At 40.5% G+C, this 23374-nt stretch overlaps 2 protein-coding genes across 2 annotated transcripts; both read right to left on the reverse strand.

Annotated features, from left to right (window-relative positions):
* Positions 1-7470: 7470 nt before the first annotated feature.
* Positions 7471-11322, reverse strand: ela3l (elastase 3 like). Its single transcript, XM_036526753.1, has 8 exons — positions 11280-11322; positions 10624-10712; positions 10185-10282; positions 9667-9795; positions 8718-8854; positions 7977-8122; positions 7633-7785; positions 7471-7533 (listed from the first exon to the last, which is right to left on the reverse strand). The coding sequence occupies exons 1-8, from the start codon at positions 11317-11319 to the stop codon at positions 7516-7518; spliced, it is 810 nt and encodes a 269-aa protein (XP_036382646.1). The 5' UTR covers positions 11320-11322; the 3' UTR covers positions 7471-7515.
* Positions 11323-14033: 2711 nt separating this feature from the next.
* LOC118777201 (complement C1q-like protein 3) lies at positions 14034-16432 on the reverse strand. The gene is made up of 3 exons (XM_036527966.1): positions 16245-16432; positions 15668-15802; positions 14034-14521 (listed from the first exon to the last, which is right to left on the reverse strand). Exons 1-3 carry the CDS (start codon positions 16381-16383, stop codon positions 14196-14198), a joined length of 600 nt encoding a protein of 199 aa, XP_036383859.1. The 5' UTR covers positions 16384-16432; the 3' UTR covers positions 14034-14195.
* Between the last annotated feature and the right edge of the window lie 6942 nt (positions 16433-23374).

The following is a 23374-nucleotide window of genomic DNA, read 5'->3' on the forward strand; positions in this document are numbered from 1 at the left end:
CTGCACTCACTTAAAGCTCTTCAATGCTCTTGTCTCAGCTCACCCAAGAGAATGACCTGGTTTTGCTGATGAGTCTGTAGGCTTATTTACTAATCGTGTCTTATGTTTTACAGGCTGTGGATCGAATACAGTGGTCAGGTGCACAACAAAGCTAAAAGTGCTTTGCAGAAGAGCTTGTATTTTTAGCTTTGATATTGTGACAATCACACTGGATACTACTAGATGAATGATTCAAAAGGTTTATGTATTATGTATTGTATAAGCAGGATCCGTTTTCTTAATCTATCTCTCTCCTTATCTTATCTTGATCATGAGCAGGTGCACAGTGGGGCTTTAAACCATATCAAGCAGATGGAGTGGGTGACAAACCGTGAATGTACAAGTTTATGTTACATTTTGTGCTTCAGTGTGGTAACTGTGGGGTGGTTTCCATGTGTGAATCTGGGAACTGCTCATGTGATCCTCAAGGGCTGCCTTTTGAGAAGGAGTTAAGCATGAAACATAACTCAGCCAGAAGAAAAGGGGTTGAAACAGTCAAATGAATGGCTGTGACTTCATGCATTATTCAGCCTGGAATTCTCAGGAATTCACTATTCCAAGCAGTCTCATGCTCTATCTACCTCTCTGTCTTTCTCCCTCATTCTCTCTCTGTCCCCCACTCCTTCTGTCTGTCTCTCTTTTATTCAACCCCATCCCCTAACATTGTCGCATTTACACTACGCTTGGGTGGTCTCTTTCTTTGCAAGACCTCATGTTTGCTTTCATCTGTGTGAAAAGATTTTCCACTGCTGAGGCCACACAACAGATGGCAACAACAAAACGAGGACTTCCACGGGTTCAGTCACAGACGACAGACACGCAATCTTATTCAGATACAACTGAGAATACCTTTACATCCCATCTTCTCCCTTTGTTTATATGACACTGTCAATATAACAATAATCAATAATAATAATGTACAACATTTTAACTGTTAAGCTAAAGGCCTACCCTGTCAGGCTGCCAACTTCTCTCAATCATGCCTATTTGTCAGTCATGGTCAGCTTGTCAGGCACTTCATGCTAGCATTTTACCACAAGGGACGGTTTGTGTATGAGGCAAGTGGTCCTTGATGTGCTTCCCATGGTTCTTTCTTTCTTTTATCTGTCCTTTTGCTTGCTTGCTCATTGAAGTATGAACACTGAACTGCACTGAAACTAACGCTGAACATTTGAAATCCCTTGACTTCTCAGTCAGGCCTCACTTCCTCTTCCTGTTCCAGCTCATGTTTCATAACACAGCTCCTCCGACACAGAGCTGGAAGCTCTGAAAATACCTGCACATTGCTGTTCATTTACAATCATGTTGCTAAATAAATATTTCCAGACCACATCCCAGAAGCACCTTTTAAATCATAATGTCTGTAGAAAACATTCCAAACCTGCCAACTGGAATGCAAAAGGAATTTGGTTCAAGCTGAAAGGAGCAAGCCAGTTGGATGTGCTGGAAAAACACGATAGCACCATCCAAGCTGATATCTTAAAAAATAAATGTTGACATCAGCATGGCCCCATGAAGTGTGTCCATTTGTTGCTGCTGGTGTACTTCAGAAAAGCACTGAAAACCTTAAGCATGTCACATGTCTTGACATTATCTTGAGATGATGACAGATTAATCTTACGCAGATCTTCATTTTGATGTCAAAGAGGATCTGAAAACAAAAATGTGGGTTATCAAGTTCTTTTTTTTTTCAAAATACCCCTCTTAAAATGCTTTAAAACATTGTTTATAAAGCGTGACATTGTAAAGAGTTACAGGTGTGCTTGCTACAGTAGAGAGAATTCAGTTTTCATGATGATGCAATGCTTCCTTCCACCAAATAATAAAATTCACAATTTGGGACTGATTGTGTCCCCGTGTGTAGCAACAGGGCCCACATTTGTTATAGTTAAAGTGTAATAAATATGAATTAGTCTAATGATTAGCCTAATTAAAAAATCTTCACAGGTTTGCAGGTAGATTGCCTGTTCAGACATATAAGGGAAAGTTGTGTGGTGAAAAGTGATGATGGATTCAAATTCTAAACAGCTTGCATCCCTTGGCATGGCAATCCACAATTTTTGAAAAAATGCAAAAGTTGAAAATTCACTACAAAACCTGAAACTATGTACTCTCTAGTGGACTAAAAATCTACAGCTAGCACATAACCTGGAGTAATATTTCATAAGTACTCTTCTGAAAAGCATACGCGTATTTTGCATATTTTGTCAAAATCTCAAATAATTGCAAATTGGAATTTTAATCAGTCAAAATAAAATAGATGTTCGTTTCAAATGGTGGGTACCCTATAATATGTTGAAGAAATTGTAATTTTATTATTAATTCATCATTATTATTTTATTATTCGAACTACAGCAGTCTAGAATTGACTATATGGACGTAATTAAATTGCAGGAGGTCAGCAGTGATAGTAAAATGAATGCAAGGGGAACTGGTTCAAAGCCAAGGCTGGTCATATCATGGCCTTTCTGATTGGCACTCAAGTGGAGAGGAAATGGATCTGAAAAATGGGGCTGGGATGGTGGAGTAATTACACATTGAGCTGCTGCAACTCACAGCAGTATTGCCGTCTGAGCTGCTAAATTTGCCCTTGTTCTGGCCTGGCTTCCATTATTGTTGGAGATGGATGTCAGGCAGTCTGGCAGTATCACACCTTAGAGATACCTGGCACCTCTTGCCTCTAAATGCACAATATGAGGACCTGTACATGGAAGGTGAAAAGGGCTGTTCACTTGATTGTGAAATAGCACATATGTGTGTGCTTTGTGTCCGTGTGTGTGTGTGTGTGTGTTTGCGCGCGTGTGTGTGTGTGTGTTTGCATAATCATTAGATGTTATTTTCCTTGTTGTGCTCTCCTCTTTGTAGGTCCAGGATTGAAAACTGCCCACTGCTGCTTGTGGAGGCTTGCCTCATTAGAAGCACAGTGTTTTCACCACACAGTATGTTAATTACATCTTAGCTACAGAGTGGGAGACATGGAGGCTTAAATATCTCTTGCCATTCAGCTACGTCCCCTTTGTAGTTTTCCCATGAATGCTGCCAATTAAATTTCACCCTACCCTTATCCAAAGATGTCAACACTGAAAACGTAAACACATCAATCATGAATTAATGCCGTTTAGATGCACTTTCCACATGGCCTCCATTATTTGAGAAAGTTGGAGGTGAAAACAAACAGTTATGAAGCAGACAACAGCTCATAACCCGAACAGCTCTGCCATATCAAGATCACAACCACAACAAGCCAGCCACTCTAGATAAATAGATAAATACATGCTGAATACCTATTCTTCAGTGTGCGAGTAGGTGGAGTAATATTGTCTTTTTCAGTGAATCTATCTTATACAGACAGCTCAGAATGGAAGAAAAGTCACACAAGGAAGGCTAACAAAAAAGGAGGGAATTAGCATCATGATGTTAGTTCTTCATGGTGTTTCCCTTGCCAAATTTATATAGTGGTCCCCTTTTTTCTCATTCTTTAGGGTTGCTTTCAGGGGCTGGAAACCCATGCACAAAAACTCTGGGAGTTCAAACATTAAAGGTTTTCCACAGCATACAGTATTATGAATTAGGCCAGAATGCACTGGAGGAGAGATTACAGTGCACTTCCCTGGTTTATAGCCAGGATCCAATGAGGAAGAGTTTAAGATGCTTTTGGTTTGATTCTTATATTTGAAGTGCCAGTGGTACAAAAGTCATTGAGTGCTAATTGACCAAGCACTTGTATGTGTGAGAGTATGAGTGAGGTTACAGCTCTAAAAGCATAACAACTGATGTATAGAAAAATATATTCTGACTACTTAGCGTGTTTGCAAGAAAAAAACAAAAAAAACAAAGTTGCAATACTATGTTCCTTCTGGGAGAGTGCCTCTCACATTACATACAGGAAAGTCTAAGAAGAAAATTGGGTAAATACCCAATACGTATGCATGTGGTTACCTTAACCATTTCAAACTTCAATTGGATGTGGGTGACCATGTCTGTACAGTTTTAAATTGCTACTTGTCATCCTGTATCTCTCAGCAACTCTACAGACCCACACTGCGATAACACATCAGTGCTGTACCAATAAATTTCTCCAATAAATCTACCAGTCTCTTACCGCAATTCCTCAGCCCAGAATCATTTCATATCTTTAATCACATCACATCAAAAAGGGGAAATGAAAGTAATCACAGGGGGGAGAAAAATGACACAGTTCCTTCCGAGCTCCAAGAGGATTTTTATATCTTCGTGTAAGAGCAGATGCGTGAGTCTGAAGACATACAGGTCTCTGGGCATGGCTGTGTTTTCACACAGCGACACAGGGTAAGAGTTCTCAAGCATGTTGTGACTTAGTGTCATCCTACAAAAAACATTTTATTTTTTTTCATCCTCTCCATTTTGGCATCAAATTCTTTTCATAGGGTTGGAGTGTGTTTTGCGCTGTTATGGGTCCGGAAAGGCCAAGCACCTCCCTGTCCACATGGTAATATGGTAAATGACGACAATCTGAGGGGACTCACATGGAATAAGTACTCAAAAGGGGACAGGGTACCACATCTATTGAAGTCAAAAGACTTCGTAACTGGCCTCTGGCAGTCTGAGGGGAGTAAATGTATCTGTAATCTATAGCACAGGGTAAAGCTTGAATCATGTATCATTCAATAATTAAGTAATTTCAGCTACAATCATGGAAATGTCTGTTTTTAGTCTGTTTTTTTTGTAATTCGTAATTAATTTCCTTTCGTGTCATCAATTACCTTTGATGAACTTTTGTTTTGCTTAAGAATATTAAAATAAAAAAATAATTTTCAACTCTGTTGCCCCCATCTCCAACCACTCACCAAAAAGCAAAATTAAACAAAACAAAGAAACAAACAATAAAATATTCCAAAATCGTTTATTAGTCTGTGGTTAAACATTCTGCAAAACAGTCAGTAACCACCATAGTCCTCATGGCATGTCACAAATCAATGAACAAATTGTACATCGCCCGCTGTTGCTTTAATGGAAAACATGAAGACCTGAATATGGGTAAATTAGTTTAGCCATCACAGCTAACGTCAAGCTCATTTCCTTTCCTTCATTGTTATCATTAGCCAGTTTAATATTGTGTACAATTGAGGCAGAAAGTAATAATAATTATGTATTTCAGAAAGAAGAAATCAGATGTAGGTGGGCCTAACCCCCCTGAAACACACACACACACATACACACACACACACACACACACACACCTCTAGTACGCCACATAGAATACGCAGAACTGACAATGTTAACTTGGTTACAAATTTAATTTGTCCAGCAGAGGTCAGTAGAGATCCAACACCACAGCTGGCTAAGAGGGACCTTAGGCTGGGCAAAAATAGTGTTAATATGTTTTTGTGAAGGCTACACAGATACCCATGAAAATTTGCTGTTGTTGAATTCATCTAGACAGTGGGTCCTACTCACAGAATGCACCATGTCAGGCAATCCACATAATTAAAAAATCAGCAAATCTGTACGGCATCCATGGGAAAAAAAAAAATAAAATTTAACTTATAATATGAAAGCTCAGTGTTTCTTTAACTTCATCAGGCTGTCTACAGATTTTATTTTATATTGCTGGTACAGTCATCATTAATCATAAGCAATTAAAGACAAATGCTATGATTTAAATGTGAGTCAGGACAGAAGCCGGAATGCCTCAGTACCCCTCAGTAAATGAACAGGCTGTGACTGACCTTTATGTTTCACACGCTTGCATAATAGACGTACATTTTATGCATCACCTTTGTTTGCTTTGCAGTTTCTGGTACCCAGAGAGGCTGATACATAGCTGACTTTTTTGCCCTGGACATTTTATACCTCTTTTATATCCCTGTTTCTTTCTTTTTTTAATCGCAATAACTGCTGTTCAGTGCCTTGCCAAAGGGTACAACAGTACTGGAGCACATGGGGTTTGGATCCTATGACCCTCATAGGTTAAATCAACTAAACCATGCCTCATCTTCGAGTGAAACCACAGATCATGATTCATGCAGACCTATGAGAAAAACATAGCTAAAGGCTAATTCACAGTGACTTAGCTTTCTTCACAATACCATTCTTCACAATGACTGAGAAATGCATTATCAAAGCTTATCATTGTTATTTTTACATATATTCTGCAACTGCTCAGTCAACAGGTAAGCTGTTCATAGGTAAGACATATTTGGTTAGCAGATGCTCATCCACAGCAACTCACAGCCCATATTTCACATCTTTATACTTTATACTTTAATTCATGTTCATTGTGCAATAGCTGCTCATACATATCTCATTCATTCCATCCTTATTCCATGTATGTGTATATTACTGTTGTCATGTTGACATGAAAAGCACTATGAGAGACACTGGAACCAGAGTCAAATTCCTTGTATGTGCAAAAGCATGCTTGGCTGATAAAGTCTGACCTGATCCATGTATATTATGTGTTTTACTAAAGCAACTACCGTTACACATCTCGTGCAAGGGAAGTATTCCACGCGGGAATCGACCCAATGTATGGGCTACACTCCCTGCTCCTTAACCACTCTGCCACTCCCAACTCGTGCTCTGCCAGTCCAGGTATCATAAAGTGAGATCCCTTAATTTTTCTCAAACATGAGATAACTTGGTTCATGTTGGTTATTTTGGGGGAGGAAACCTGAATGTGTTATTAGTACTTCTTATGAGTCTCTGGGCTTTAGCTCTGCTTGCCAGCAGGAATCTAATTGTCAGGCAAGGAAATAATGTAGCATCATGCAAGCCTGACATATTTTTTTCTTTGAATAATTATACACATCAACACACATAACATGATTCAAAAGAGATTTTGGGGTCATTTTTTTCAGATCATTGTGTTGATTTCCCTTCCTGCCATTGAAGTCTGTTTGGAGCAGCACTGCTCCTTGTACAGTATACCAAGTCATAATGTCGTGGTCTGTAGTGTAGTAGTCTGATGTGGTCATATTCACAATAGGTATAATAGGGGGAAGCATTTGAGGTGTGTGACAAGACCACCTAACTGAATGCAACTGTAATAATAAGATTATGATTATGATTATCATATGATTGTTAAAATAATTAATATACGTCTTGCATCATATTTTCCTACCAGAAATATATAATTTCAAAGGAGATGCTCATTAATCATTTAAAGGTCCACTAAGCAGGAATTGTACAGATGCCAGTGAAGAGACTCAGGTTGTTTCCTGTTCAGTGTGTCATGTACTACAGTTTTATTTGTGACTGAGGACATCTAGTGGCTACTCTTAGAATTATGTCCATTATAAATGTATTGGCTATTTTCAGATATCCACCCAGTATAGATGTCCATCTTTTGGAAGGTCTTGGATTGGAGATGAAATTTTTGTGTACCACACAGTTTCCCCACAACAAACAACAAAAACAAAAACAAAGAAATGAGAAAACCTCTTATTGAAGGCCTGTTTATTGGAAACACTGAAGCACACTTTCTCCAAGTACTTCTTAGTTGTTCATCATAGCCTGTTGAAAAACAAGAAGACAGTCATGAGTTTCGCAGATGTGCCGTCACTGTGAGAAATAAAGCTCTGATGTGCTTGTCTGTGGCCGCAGGTGTGGTACCTGGCTGATCCAGTCATTGAAGGCAGAGACGCGAGTGAAGACAGTGGGCTTCTTAATGTAGTTGCAGCCCAGGCCAGAGACAAAGCTGGCAATACCGTGCACCTCCCAGACTCCTTCAGGGTTCCTACAGTTCAGGGGGCCACCGGAATCACCCTGAAGAGAGAGGGTCAATTCAGTTTCCACGCACACGTGCACACACATACATGCACGTAATACATACATGCACGTAGACTCACATGCCCATATAATCACACACACACACACACACACACACACACACACACACACACACACACACACACACACACACACTCACAGTCACACACACAATCACAGACACTTACATTGCAGCCACCAACGACGCCATCTCCTCCAGCGCAAACCATGGTTTTTCTGAGAGCAGGGCCCCACCAGTCAGGCTTGGTGCAGGTGGCATGATCCACCACAGGCATCAGGGCCTGCTGCAGGTTATCAGCAATGGGGCCGTTGGCTGGAACACACACATGCACACGCGTGCACACACACACACACACACACACACACACACACACACACACAGTTAGGAAATTCAAGCAAAAGCAGAAGAGATATGATTTCCGAAAAAACCCTTATTTCAGAGCAGGTTTGCTTCCTCCATGTACATGTAAGAGGACCAATCCATGCAGTGCACAGCCACATCCTGGGAGTACAGACTCACTGTACAAACTCTGTAGCTTTAAATGCACTGTGACATTTTGCGGCAGGTGACAGACGGATGGTGAGGCCTTGTGGTTAATGTCATTACCCTCGACAGTATACGCACACACACATACACACACAGGCAGATATGCATACATGTGCATACACATATGCCCACAGGCATGGGCACACACATACCCACAGGCACAAATCCACACAGGTGCATCCACATGTGCACACACATGAATGCAGGCACATATGCGCGCACACACACACACACACACACACACACACACAGCTGCAGGTGCACTCAATACACACGCAATGCTCAGGCCAGCTATATTCAGTGTTGCATTTCGAGTGGTTAATTTCTCAGGGCTGTCCCTGTTCCTATATGAGGAGCTCACTGTAGAGTCTGCCCCAGCCAGTGATGTAGCAGGGGTACTCGTGGGCCAGGATGGTCTCAGCTGCAGGTATGCAGGCCAGCTGGACCTGGTCACTCAGGGTCACGTGCTCCGAAAGCTTGATCAGGGCGATGTCGTTACTGGCCGCAAAAAAAAAAAAAAAAAAAAAAAAACAGGGTGATCAGAGATTGGTTGAGATGTCAGATATAGTATGTGATTGGTGCAGCTGGCTTTGCTCCATCTATCTGCAGCACACGTCTCTTGAGCCTGACTAATAAGTAAGATCTTTTACAGTCTTTTATTTGTCTTTCACTTATTAGATGCCACTATAGAGTGATGCAAAAAGGCAGCTATTTTGGGCACTAGAGCCTGTTACTTTGGGCCCTAAGCTCAACTACTGCTCCTCAGACATGAAAGCAATTAACACCATCTAGTTCTACATGAAATTACAGTTCTGAATTAATCTCAGGGTCATTTACAATATCCTCTATTTGACATAACAGGTGTGATGTATTAACTGTGATGTATTAATGTGTTAATAGCTAATTCCTGTTACTGATTGAGTCTGTGGGTACCTCAGTTTCAAATAGCCATTGTCTCAACCGAAATTTTAGCTTTGTTCTATTATTCCATCACTTGTGGCCTAGCAGATGCCTAGAGTGACTTGCTTGTTTACTTATCTTCCATTTATACAGCTGGGTATTTACTGTAGTTCAGGTTCAAGCATGCAACAGCAAACCCAGCTTGAAATGAAGCGAGAAACCTTCAGGGTACTTGGGCCTATCTGCTATGCCTAACATGCTGTCTTCCACTCTGAAAGACCTGGAAATCCTGCTGGATCCTGGACACAACAGGGACAACATTGAGCAATGTCTCCAGTTCTGATGGGAATTGAAGTCCAGATCTAGCTTATAAGTCAGGCCTGGACTACGGCTCCCATGGGCACCCTTACCCCAGGGCAACCAGGATGGGGTTCCACTTCTCATGGACGATCAGCGTCTCGGGGGTGATGGCCTGGGACCCGGGCTCATCCAGCAGCAGGTTGTGCTTTCCGACGAACACCCTGTAGGTCAGCTTTGTGCTGTGGAGGTAACAGGTCAATGGTCAGCAGCAGAGCAGCTTTGGAGGTCCTGAATGTTCCCATAAACTGCCTGTATCAGGGAACTCAGCCTTTTCTTAATGTCTGTCAGGAATACTGTCAGTTGAAAATATATATATATAGAAAAACAGAGCATATTGCTGAGTCTGTTTTTCTATTATAATTGATTAGGCCAACACATTTTCAGAAAGCTTTAGAGGTGATTTTTTTCAGAGAAAGAATATGATGCAACGAATTCAATTGAATGAATAATTAAATAACAAAGAAAAAGAGTATAAAGTGTATAAAGAGTATAGATGTTTAAAACAAGTAGCAGTTAGTAACAGGGACTGCCGTGTCTGGTGTGTTTGGCAACAAACATGCAGACGTACTTGATACAGTGGGCAGCAGTCATGACCCAGTTGGTGGCGATCAGAGACCCTCCGCAGGTGTGCCTCCACTCATTGTCCCTCAGATACTGCAGAGAGATCTGGACAAGACAGCCACAGCATATATTACAGATGTAATACAATATGCATTTAATAGAATTTATTTAAAATAATAACCGCATTCAGTGGTCTGAGACTGGAGACTAAAAAAACTTCCAGGTTCATGAAAAAAGACAAAAAAAGGCTTATCATTTGTTCCCAATTTAATTACTAATTGCTTGAAAAATAAGTACTGTTCTACTCTGTACACACAGACACACACACTCAAAAATTTCCTACCTGTATTTAGATAATATATTTTTAAGCATTGTTGTATATCGTGAAGCATATTATATTTTTTTCCTGCTGGAAGATATTCTGATAGATAGAGATGAGCCTGTACCTGCCAGGGCCAGCTGTGGGGATGGGCGTCCACTCCGTTGACCACTCTCGAGGACAGTGGCTCGATGGGGGGTGTGCCACACCCATAGGCTGAGGGAACACAGGCATGACTGGAGTCAGGACACTGCTGTGACGTGGAACAGCCCACTGTGAAGGAATCCATGTGAAGGATTTCTCCTCCCTCTCCTCTTTGTGTCTCTCTTATTCTCTTCTTTCTCATTCTCTCTCTCATGCTCTCCTTTGCCCTCTGATTCGTCCCATTGTAAGCATCACTGATGTCTTTCACAGACACTCCTCACCCCATCGCTTTTCACTTTGACTGTAAATTGTGACTCTGCTGTCAATAGTGACCTGTGTTTTTTTCTGAAAAACTTGCATTGTTGCGCACTCCTTCATTTCGGCTGTCTTTGATACTGCAGATCTGAGAGTAAGAGACCAGTTGCGGAACTCCAGAGCACAGTTTTCCTTTTTCCCCATCAATTGTTCTAATGAAGGTAACAATGGTCATGAAAGCCCCTGGCATTGCTTTAGAAAAGCCAAATATGACCATGAAAGCCCCAAGCGAATGGCAGAGCAGAGAACATAAGACACCGAACGTTACCATTCAACCTGCATCTCAGGGCACGCCACAACAAACACCAGAGAAGACCATCTTACCGCTGGCGAAGAGGATGGAGGCCAACACGATTGGGATCATCTTGAAGCCTTGTTACTGCTGGCCAAGCCCCCGCAGGTCAGCAGTTTTTATAGAAGACCTCTTCTGCCAGTGGGTGTGGCGTCTGATAGGTTTAGGGGGTTTCTTAGGTGCCAGTGTAAGAAATGTGAAGGGGGAAAAAAGAGGTCAGGGTCTGAACAAGCATGGAAATTTTTTATGATAAGGACACTGAATCCGAAACTGGGACTGGGACAATTCAAGCTCACAGCTCACGCTTACTCAACGCAGGCTGCTTGGGCTGTTTTGCATGAGCTGCATCTGGAGTGTCAAGGTGTGTTCCCACGACCTCCACATTAAGCACACGTGGTCCCGTGGTCAGGCGCAATGGTTATCAGGTGACACCCCAGGTGGCAGGTGTGCCAGCTTTGCAGTGACCCTGGGAAGAGCCGCAGGTGTGACGGTGCCAGATCTGGCCAGTTTGTTCTAAACCCAATCTGAAACCAGTGTCCAATCGCATCTCAGACCTTCAGGTGCTGACCCAGCAGAGACAGTTAATCCAGCTAGTCCCAGGTGACTTTACTTCTCTTACATAAGAGGCGACTTCTCCTTGGGGCTGTGTCCGTTTAGTCTCTTTAACTTAAAGAAGGAGTTTCTGAAAGTGGGGAAGCATGCAGCAGGCACGTCAGAGGTCTGTACCGCAGTGAAACATAAATAAATAAAAGCAAAACTGAGATGATTACAAGTGATTGATCTGATGAGGATTATCTGAGTTGATTGTGTTGTATTGAATTGAACCACAGCAAAAGCTACAACTGTAGTGGCATATAAGCAGTTCCAATTAAAGAGTGTATGAGAGGTAATTGATTGATCACATGATAATCCTCCTGCAAAGTATAAATAAAGGGACTCTGACATCTCTCCCTTTTTCTGTTCCTCTCATTGGTGGAAGAAAGCTGAGCACCACAAATTTATTTAAGAACCCCAGTGTCCTTTAGGACACAATAGTGGCATTGCAAATAACAGGGACGACTGTATCTGTTTAAATCTCATCAGTGATTTTTTCTTCAGACACTCTGACAGTTCTTTATTTGTTACATTACCATGGTCAATCTTTGCTTGCAATGTGGTGCTTTAGCGTGACGTGAAAAGTGTGCTGACATTCTGAAGACTGTATAAATGACAGAAGAATCAGTATGAGTTGGACGCCACCCTGTAAATCTCCATTTAGCTTTACCTACCCTCTGCATCTAAGTAAACAGTCTCCAAAGTTGATCTATCAATGGTATAGGTGTTCAGAACTGTATACCGTACAGTAACAGCCTGAATTTAAACAACATACTATGTTTCACTGAGGACATCCCTCTTCCTCTTGTTGCAAAATGAGTAACAGTTTGTGCCATTTTATGTTCTTTAATAACATTGTATTCCATTTTTCTACTCTAATATCACTGACACTGTGATTCTAGACCTTTCTCATCTGGTCACCACTATCTAGGAAACATATCTATCCATTAACATGTTAATGTTAGCTTGTTAACAAATTGAAGAAGAATTGCTGTCTGTATGTAAATAAAAGTAGTTTACACAAATCCATACAATTTTATTGATGCTGGGTGACGTGAAGCATATAATCAAGAAAATGATAAACACTCAACACTGAATTTTGGGATTTCACAATGTTTCTGAACAATGTTCTCTGACACACAAAGTCCTTTACATGTGTTTATACTGCAGAGCAAGTTCATCAAGTTAAGCCAGACTTACTCTGAAGGGCTGCTGAAGTCCTCATACTACTGAACATGTCCATCAGTCCAAATGGAAACACACAGGACCGACAACAATTAAATTGTCCATACTGTAGAAAATCTTAAGCATAGAAATAACTGAATTGACAGCTTTAACTGGTGGTTATGCATTCCTTCTGAGTAATACGGAGGGTTAAGTGTCTTTGGTCAAATGGGTTTTGGATGGAGACATTTTCATGTGATCCTTGTGATTTTCATTGACTGGTAATATAAATGGCCAGTCTTGCCAAAGTGTGAAGATGAGCTACGAGATTACATATGGGTGATTATTGGTTGTTGGGGATGAGACACACATGGCTGAAAATCACTGTGTCAAGAACTGAGTGTGTGTGAACATGTGTGCGCACGTGTGTGTATGAGTGTGTGTGTGTGTGTGTGTGCGTCTGTCTGCGTGTGTGAGGGCATGCTTATATGTGTGCTTGTATGTGTGAATATGTATCTGTGTGTATTACTCTCATAACGCACACAAACAAAAAAACAAAAATACAGTCACATCCACATAGACACACAGTAACACACAGATGCATAGTCACACACACACACAAACACATGCACACATACACACACACAAACACACACACACACTGTTCCCCTGGCAGTGCTGGGAAAGAAGCAGCTGTTAGCCTGTAGCTGGAACACCATCCTCACAGAGGCCTTCAGACACATGATAAGGGCGTGTTTGGCGTGTATTTTGTAGAGAGCAGTGTCCTTCCCCTGTGATATTTAATGTATATTTACTGCTGGTTGATTCACAATCTTTGAGCGCCCTCATACCATATGAATATAATGGTGTCCTTCAAACTTTAGCTGCTGCCTTTATACTCTGATTTCTTTAGCTGTCTTTATTCTATAAAATATGGTACTATAAACTGGCATTCTGTCCCCTGTACTGTGACTTAGTAAGATACTGTTTCAGTTTGTTCCTGAGCACATGTATTGCATGCGAAACATTCATTTTTGTAATCAATTATTTTATTATTTTTCTGAAAATCCTTCGGGAAGGTATTGCGTTACACTCATATTTGTACAGAATTGTGCACACACTGACAGAGGTTGTGAATACACAGAAAAACTGTTGAAAAACTGAAATGTGCAGAATCACCCTCAGAATGCTCAGCTGTGATCTGCACTATTGCACGGCTTTAATGCATCTTCTGTCTGGAAGAGCAGGAAGCCACTGAAGGAGCAGCGATCATGCGCATCGTCATAGACCTTAAAGCCGGACGGCAGACGCACATAGACCTGGTCTCCCACCTCCAGCACCAGTGTGGCTGCACTGGACGAGACATCCTCTGTATTATCAGTTTTATACTGGAATGCAGAAACTATGTGCTCATCGTTCTTATACAGGGTTGTGCCAATATGCGCCCCGTTGCTCATATACCCAAAATTAGTGAAGCTGAAGAAGTAGACTCCTTTCACTGGCGCTGTGAACATCCCTGCAACAGAGAAAAAAAAGGAGAGAGATAAACAGAGGAAGATTCACATAGACTCACAGAGAGGAGCAAACGTTCAGTGAAGGTGTCTGTCTGGTTACCTCCGTGATATGTATGTTAACCATACATTTACATAGACATCCATGTCAGTGGGTGTGTAGAGTACCTGTAAGAAGGTACTTACTTGGTCTCATTCATGAAAATATTTGTCAAAGAGATCACCCAATTTCATTCTTACCCTCATTTGTATAATGAGAAATACCAACTATTCATAAGTTGCATGCTCGTGCATCTTATCTGCAATTAGCTCAAGTAAACACCTGAAAATCCCATATAAGGGCATTCAGCTTTAGTTGAGGGGAGATATTCTCTCTGATTCAGAGACATAAACAATGCTGACAGAAGTAGATGCAAGAAAAAATATGTATTTCATAGTGTGAGCAGTGGAGTGTCCAGAACATCAGTTAATCACTATTTGAAAAAAGGACTCTGTCTAAATGGAGGACTCCATCTTATCACCAACATATTTTAGATCAAACAGTTTGCCCTGATGAAGTTTGGTGTAATAATGACATTTGTAGCCAAAAGTATGTGGGAGCAGACTTTGCAGGTGTAAGACGGGAGTAAAACATGCATGGCTACATGTAATTCATACCTTGTCTCAAAGACACTCATCAGTTCTCTGAATCATAACCCTGTTCTCTGGAGTGATACAGACATAGGGTCCGCTTGTTTCAGTTCACGTGGTGGTAAGGGAATGTCTTGTTTCGTGGACATGTTGTGGAAGACAGAGTGGACATGTCTTCTTACACTCCAATAGTGTGCTCCATTACTAAGCTAGTGCGCATATGTGGTTGTATTGAACCTTCTGTAGTGTCTGCTGGTTGGCCAGTCGTGTTACCAGCCAGGTTTTCGTAACATAACTCTAAATAGAAGAGGATAATACTGATGAAGATCACTTGGCCGAAATTTGCAATTCACCCTCTGCACTTGGGTGCTTCACCTGTGTGTACCTCATTCCTTTTGGTGGGATTTGTGCAGTCCCAGATAATAATGGTGAAATGTGTGTGCTTGCATTCCAGGTAAGAAGAAATTGATGCAATTCAGTGAATCTGGCTCACTGTCCCTGCGGATGGGTGTATATCATACCTGTGGTTGGGTTGTAGTTAGCGCCAATGTTTGTGACCACATCCTTGTAGATCAGGGTAGTATGGATATTGAATGGACCAGTGTGTTGTTTCCCGGACTCTAACAGCCTGGCTGTGAAGGCCACCTTTGGTGTATCTGTAAACACATTGCCATCAAACTAAGTATGAAAGGAAAGTTTATCACAGTTTAACAGATAAATCTACCCTTTCACAAAAAAAAAAAACCACTCACTTTGTATTACTTACATGGTTCAGAGCCTTCTGCCTCACTTCCTTGACAAAGCAATAGCTTTACTGAGCATTGAGACCTTCTTTGTACTAGTTTTAGCCAAATATGGAACCTGTTTTTTTCTCTTCTTGACTTCTTTCACTCTCAATGTCCTTTTCACGTGTTCTACAGTAAACATGTACAAACACTAAACATAAAGGGGAAATTTCCTCTAAATGTTTTTTGTTTGCAAGTATTTCATACTTCTGTGGCTCTTCCAACTTCCAACTCATGCCAAAATGCGCCCAGTTGAAAAGGCAAACCAACCAAAAAAAAATTACAAACCAACAATTAGTTTTTCATATTTTACCTTGTTTTTCTTTCTCCAGCTTCTCCACTCTGGCCTTCAGAGCTTTCAGCTCAGCCACAATGTCAGTAGTGGGTGTCATAAACTCCTGTGCCAGTCCCACAGACAGACAGCCCAGTAAGATCAGCTGGTGTAGTGACATCACCTCACTTATATATCTGCAGTACCTCAGTGAAATAGAGGCGATTTCTCCTCTCTGTCTTCTTATATATTCCGGGTCTGTGTTCCCGGAAAGTGCAGTGCTGATATTCTGTTGATAAGATCTTACATCATCTATGTGCATAGGGCCTTGTGCAAATAATATTGCTTGAAGTCCTCCCACAGTTTTTTGAAACACCTCTTTGTTAAGGTATTGTTTTTTGATTTTTTCAGAGATGAAATGATGTTTTAGTAGGGATTGAACATAAATTATGAATAATGAGCATAAGACTTTCAGCTAAACATGTAGATACTTTTTATAATGTGTATTTATTCATATCTGCAGGTAGAGAATTTTGAATTTGTACAGTCAACTTATTGAGTGAACAGACAACACAATCCATAACTATGCATGACTTTTCAGAGAAAATATTGTAACAAAATAATTACAAAATAATGTAAAAGGAAATGTGGTGGATAGGTATAATCAAAGAAAGTAATAGTGTAAATGCAAACTACAGTTTGGTATTTAGTATTTTTAAGAGAAATTGGATAAGGATATTAAAGACATTGGGATGTGTTATACTCAGCCTCTGTGAATAATTCTCCTAAGTTGTGCGCAGGAGGACGTTCGGTGTGATTTGGCACTCTCTCTGTGCTGGGTAAGGCTGGATCTCTGGCTCTGTCCTATCCACGTGCTCGGTAATGCTATCTCTCTGGTCTGTCTGTTTTGACTGGGCTGGAGCAGGACACAGCGGGATCCCTGGCTCCCTGTCCCTCTTTGAACAGGTCTGGTTCTTTCTCCAGTTGTTCCTGTGGTGCCTGTTATATATATATTTATTTTTTTTTTTTGCCTGACAGAAATCCAGTTACCCAATCTTAACACAAATATCTTCCAATCGAGTGTGGAGAGCGCAACAGTTTCACAATATCCAATAAATCAAGAGGGACGAACTCTTGCATAAAAAAGTGCATAAAGTTTAACTGCAGCTTGGCAGTTCATAAGAGACCAAAATATCCCATGTGAGATACATCAGCTCATCTTAATAATGTCAGTCTAATCCATATCCAGTGTAGCAGACAGTTTGCATTTTATAATAGCCTCTGTTATATTAATGATGTCATTTTATCTGCTTGGTGTTGGTGGAGCCACCTAAAATATGGCAGTATATTTACTTGACTCAAGTTCTCGCTGTCTTGCATGGGGTTGTTAGGCTCCTGGTGCTGGCTCCCCTTCTGGTGTTTTCACTATTGTGGTAGTATATTACTGAGTGACAGTTTGTCAATCTGAAGTGGATATGCTGGCAGGACATTTACAAAGCTATTTAAAATACACACATTTTCCCGTTAGTCACAATTTCAGCAGTCAAATGTCTGGTTACCCAACCTCAACAAAAATCATATCTTCCAGTAAATGAGTAAGCTGGAAACTGCACAATTTCGTAATGTCCAAACAATCAATATGGAAAAACTCACTTTGCTGCCAAAATCAACACCCCACCACTCTTTTGTCAGATAGATATCAGAAACAGAGCATAAAGCTTAACTGCAGCCTTGCAGTTTATACCAGGCAAACAAGACACCTAAGATAAATCCGCTCATTTGAATAATGTCGCTCTGTAACGTGTAGCAGATATTGTGCAGCATAGGTGTTAACCTTGTATTAATTTAAAGGTTTTATACTACGAATCTGAAAAAAAAATTAAAATAATACTTCTCATCATCTCATCTCATATAGGCTCAACCAGTACATTCAGCTTAGATTTAATTGTGTCCATTGTTGCCAATTGCAAGTTTGCTTCCTCTTTTAACTTGCAAAGCTTTTTGGGTAATTTTATAGGCATGGCTACTGTGGGTACTAAGGCCACAATATACCCGCAAAGGGTTTTCTCATTAACAAGGCCCTTTGTAAAAATACACTGTACTTATGATAATTACCAGGCCACCCAACCAACCATCGGGTGGCATACTGTCGTTATTATACATGTAACAAAAATGGTACAAATACGCAGGACATATGAACAGGTCTTGGTATACAACTGACTCCCTGACACTGATGACAAAGAAAAGGTGGAAGTCATGTCATTATCTTTTTAGTGCTTTCTTTTTCCTCTTTGGAGTCAGGAACTTCTTACAGCAGTTGTGATGAAATGTACTGGAATCTCTCAATGATCATTACAAATAATTTAACATTTTCCCTACAGCATCACTGGGTGTGAGCTGTGCCAGGGATGTGGAAATATGTTTTAAAAGGTAAAAGGTGAGCTGTCTGAATGACAGCAGGAAAAAAAACAGCTATCAGAGAACCTCAATATTTCATGACATGGCCTTTGAACTAAACACACACGCAAAAAGATGGCAGCTTTACTCCTGGGTTTCTGGTGTAAGAGGAGACAACATGGATCTTTTTAAACCAATCATGTGGTGTGGGTCTTCCTCACTAGATGCTGTGATTGGACAGCTTCTTTCAGGTCAGTCCCAAAGGTTAGCCCATCCTCAGAAAGGAGTAATCACAGATTTTCCTCTCTTCTTCACCTGTGCTTTCATCTTTCTTATTGTTGAAGCTATTATCAGGTCTACAGTTCTCCTGTTACCCTCTCTAGCAAACAATGAGTGATATTTTTTTGAGTGATTTACAAACGATTGGACAAGAAGGACACAGTGTTTTACTCCAAGAGGTATTTAAAGAGATAAACAACCTGTTATCGGGTATTTATCTTTTTAAATACCCTATAACAATGGAGAGGAGTCCCACCATGTTCACATTGACAGGTAGTCGATCTTCTAGCTGGACAGTACTGAAATAGGAACTGCAGGGCACACAGATGGGCAAGGTAAATGAGACTTTGGTCATTCTTTTGTGGTTTGTTCCTGGGGTGGTGTGAGTGCAGCAGCTAAGTTTCCACTTGGCCAGTACTGATATATCTGTCCTGCCCTGATTTTCTTGTAGCATGTTGAATTAATTATTTAGAGGGAGTTCAAGGAGGCCACTTAATTGTGCACATATAGACCTAGCAAGACGTGTTATAAATTGCACAGGAGTGACCCAGTTTAGACTATCTGACCGTGGAGGGGTTGAACTGCAACATTTGAACTTGAACTTCAAGCTGTTCTTTCAGCAACCATGTCCTTCACAAAAACGATTGGGATCAATCAGTTCAATCATTACAGCAGGAGGACAGCAGTTTTTCTGAAATGTTCTCTATGTATTTATTTAACAGTTTGTTGTCTGAGAAATCTTCTGAATTTTTCAGAAGCAGGAGCAGGAGCAGGTGGATTTATGGCAGGAGCGTGATTGGTTCTTTATGCTGGACTCGGGGCCAGAGGGGCGTGGCTATGCAGAGTCTGGTGTGACACACAGAGTGGGCTGCTGAGCCCTGAAGTGATCTCCAAAATTCTTCAGTTACCCTCCACTGTACTCTGAGTCTCCCTGGATACCAGGCTCTGTAAAGCAAATGGGAAAAGATGGCACTGTGTGCATTGTCGGCAGTCTGCTCATCTCAAGAGGACTGCAAGAGGCAGTGTGTGTGTGTGTGTGTGTGTGTGTGTGTGTGTGTGTATCTGTGTGTATCTGTGTGCATGTGTTTGTGTTTGCTGGGATGAGATGGTTGGGGGGGGGTTGATGTCGTTGCCCTGTATCCCGTCCGCTTAAGAGTAAAAACATTGAAATGGTCTCCTGAAATAACTTTACATAAAGAAATGCTTTCATTTTTGCGCAAATGCTCTCTTGCTAAAGTGGAAATTCTCTTCTCAGTGAACGCACCAAGAATAGATTTTACCATTCTCCTCTACCTGCAGAGTGTTGGTGGTAATTACCTGAAGGTGGGGGGTGATGCCTTCCTTCTGCAATAATGAATTTCATGTTGAGTAATGCTGATTGTATTTCTTCAGCTCTGTGTGTTTTCTACAGTTCTGTTTGTGAAGTTGAGTTACAGTGAAATGAAATTTAAATGTATTGAAAAAACCTTTCAAATGTAAATTTTTAATAAAAAAAAATCTAAGCATCTGATGTGGTGAATCTACTTCACTCTCTGACATGCACACACATAGAAACACACACACACACGCACACACGGACAGAGAGAGAGTATACATGACACAGAGCTATTTTTGTGTAAAATTACATCAGAATGGGAGTGACATTGATAGTGATTTTGTAATCAATAAAAGGATATGAATGCCCAGCAGCTATCAGAGTATGTTTTAATGCACCCTATCAAGTACCATTCCAACTTTCCGCATTCATATTAAAGCATTAAAAACTTTGTTTTGGTATTTTTCAAACATGGGAATATCAACACATTGTTGCTGAAATGTTGTGGGAATGGTGACGTCAAGTTGTTGATGCTGAAAACCCCTTCAAATTAACTATGAGGATCAAAGTATTCAATTTTATATTAGAGTGTGCTACTTTTCTCATATAATATTTTCTAGGGAGACTGTACATGCTCCAGTATACATGGTTACTTATTGATTTTCCATACCATTATAGTCATGTTTCAGGGGCTTATAGATATCACACAACAAATTATTCATGAGCTACATACATTGCTGTTTAACTTAACCTATAATATGTCATGCCTATGAGCAGAGGTCAGACAAGACCAGGTATATGATATCCAATATATTATTGATCAATTCATTCCAGGTTATATGAAATACTATATCAACAGTGTGTGCCATCTAATTTTCATGTTGGATAAAACCTAGGCTTGCCCTGAAGCTTCATGAACCAGTGCAGTGTCCTTTGTTCTGGAATAGCAGGACCTGCTACAAATGAATCATACTGGCATATAAACATACATGCATAAGCATCAATGTGAATGCGCTATTTATTAATTAAATTAATTAATTAATTTAAATTAAAAAGCATATGAAGCTTGAAATAATTTCATTGTATTATAATTTCATTCTATTTTTCTGTTATGGAAAGAGGTTGAGCTAAACAACATGCTATGGAAGCTGAAATTACTCTGTGGAATGTAACAATCCAATGGAAACAGAACAAGCTAAATATTATGTTTTGTGAACTGAAATGATCATACTGTTTTTAACTACCACAAGAAAACAGATTTAAAGATGAATTTAAATAATATTTTATAAGAATTGAAACGATTGTGCTCTATGCTATGGCTACTGTAGGGAAACATATCAAATTATATCACAATAAATTCAGTTGTGTTTGACAACATGTAAATTGTTGTAAATACATGTAAATTGGATTTGACAACCAAAGAGAAACAGTAAGATAATATAATATTTAATGAAAAATGAAATGGTTGTGTTGTATTTGACTATCACAGGGAAGACACTGATCTTGATGAGAACTGAAATGACTGTACTGTATTTCAGAAAGCTGAGCAATGTGCCGGGCTGAAATAACAGTCCAGTGCTTCGTGATTTGACAGCGTGAAAGAGCAGGGGCGGGATGCCTTTTCCTTCGTCACTGCTTTCGCCGCAGGGGTACAGAGCCACCCTTCACTGTGTCCTCCATTCGTGACTGGGATACAACATTGTAGTGTCCTAGCAGATCCGCTCGGTGAAAAAACGTTGCATCATCCTGCCATGGGAACAAAGACAGCTCTCTCTCTCTCTCTCTCTCTCTCTCTCTCGCTCTCTTTCTCTCTCTCTCTCTCTACACTCTCTCTCACTGGGCTCTCTTCCTCTCTCTTTCCCATTTCCCTTGACTCAAACTCAAATTCAGTGTTTTTTTGTCATCTCGACCTGACGTGTGAAATATTAGCAAACACCATGGAGTGAATATTCATCTCTCTCTGTCTGTCTCTCCTGCTCTCGCTTGCTTTCTGTTTCTCTCCTGACCCCTGTCTCTTTATGTCTATCTTTTGCTCTCCTGCTTTTCTCTCTGTTTATCTTTCAGTTACACTTTACTGGCAGGACAAGCCAAAGCTATGCTGCTAACGCAATCACTTTAAGGGCAATACAGAGCATTACTGCAGCTACAGTGTACAGTGCAATACAGAACAGGAGAACATTAAGCAAATACACTGATACACTTAAGCAAAATGCAATGTGCGCAAAAGCAGAAAAAAGCTTGCATGTTGAATGTTATATTATTATTGTATGTTACGTTCTCTTGCCAATGCCTATACTTTACCATTATTTACTATTCTATTTCTTACCAAGAAGACACAGGCAAACCTCGCTGATCACTAATGCATATTCATGTGATTCTCAAAGAAGATGGCAACCCTGGGAAAAGTCCACAACATGTATTTTATTTCATATCTGATGCATAACTTCAAGTGTTGCAGTCAACGTCACGTTGGCTAAAAACGTAACTTTTGTTCCCGGCACATACTATTTGGTCATTTCCGCCCATTACAATATTTTATGTCTTTCTTACGCGTAATGCAAACTATACAAAAAGTGCAAAGAGCATCCATCATGTATAGAGACAGGTTCCATTGCTCTGCTTGATGTTTTTCGGCTATGGAGCTGGGACAGAAGACCCCATTTTTAGAACGTCCATGTTTGTTCTTGCTGTACAGATTTTTTTTTTCCTTTACAGTTCTTCTGTAGCAAAATGAAACACTTGCTAGTCATTCAGTTAATAACAGTTACTGCATTCCTAACTTTGGAAATATCAATATCAAATAACATTGATTTGAGGAAACAGACAGCAGTCTTCTTGACCAGCCTAACGCGGGCGCTCATGACTGTATTAGAGAGAATAACTACATGTCTCATGGATTTGGTACATCTGTGTATGAGTGAATAGTTTTTATTTCTATCCCGCTCTGGTGCAATGACCAGTGGCACCTGGTTGATTTGACTGTTTCCATGTGAACTCCAGTGTCTCAGCCGTCACTGTAGATTTTTGTTGGAAAGAAAGCCTGAAATGTAGCTCACCATCTGTCCTTTCCGCTGAGCGGTGTGTCTCTCTCCCAATGTAACACTCTCACCATTCCCTTTTCTCTCCCCCTCTCTCTCTCACTTTCACACTGTCCCTCTCTGCCCCAATTCTTTCCCTGTCT

This window comes from Megalops cyprinoides, chromosome 4 (assembly GCF_013368585.1).
Source record: "Megalops cyprinoides isolate fMegCyp1 chromosome 4, fMegCyp1.pri, whole genome shotgun sequence".
Classification (NCBI taxonomy): domain Eukaryota; kingdom Metazoa; phylum Chordata; class Actinopteri; order Elopiformes; family Megalopidae; genus Megalops; species Megalops cyprinoides.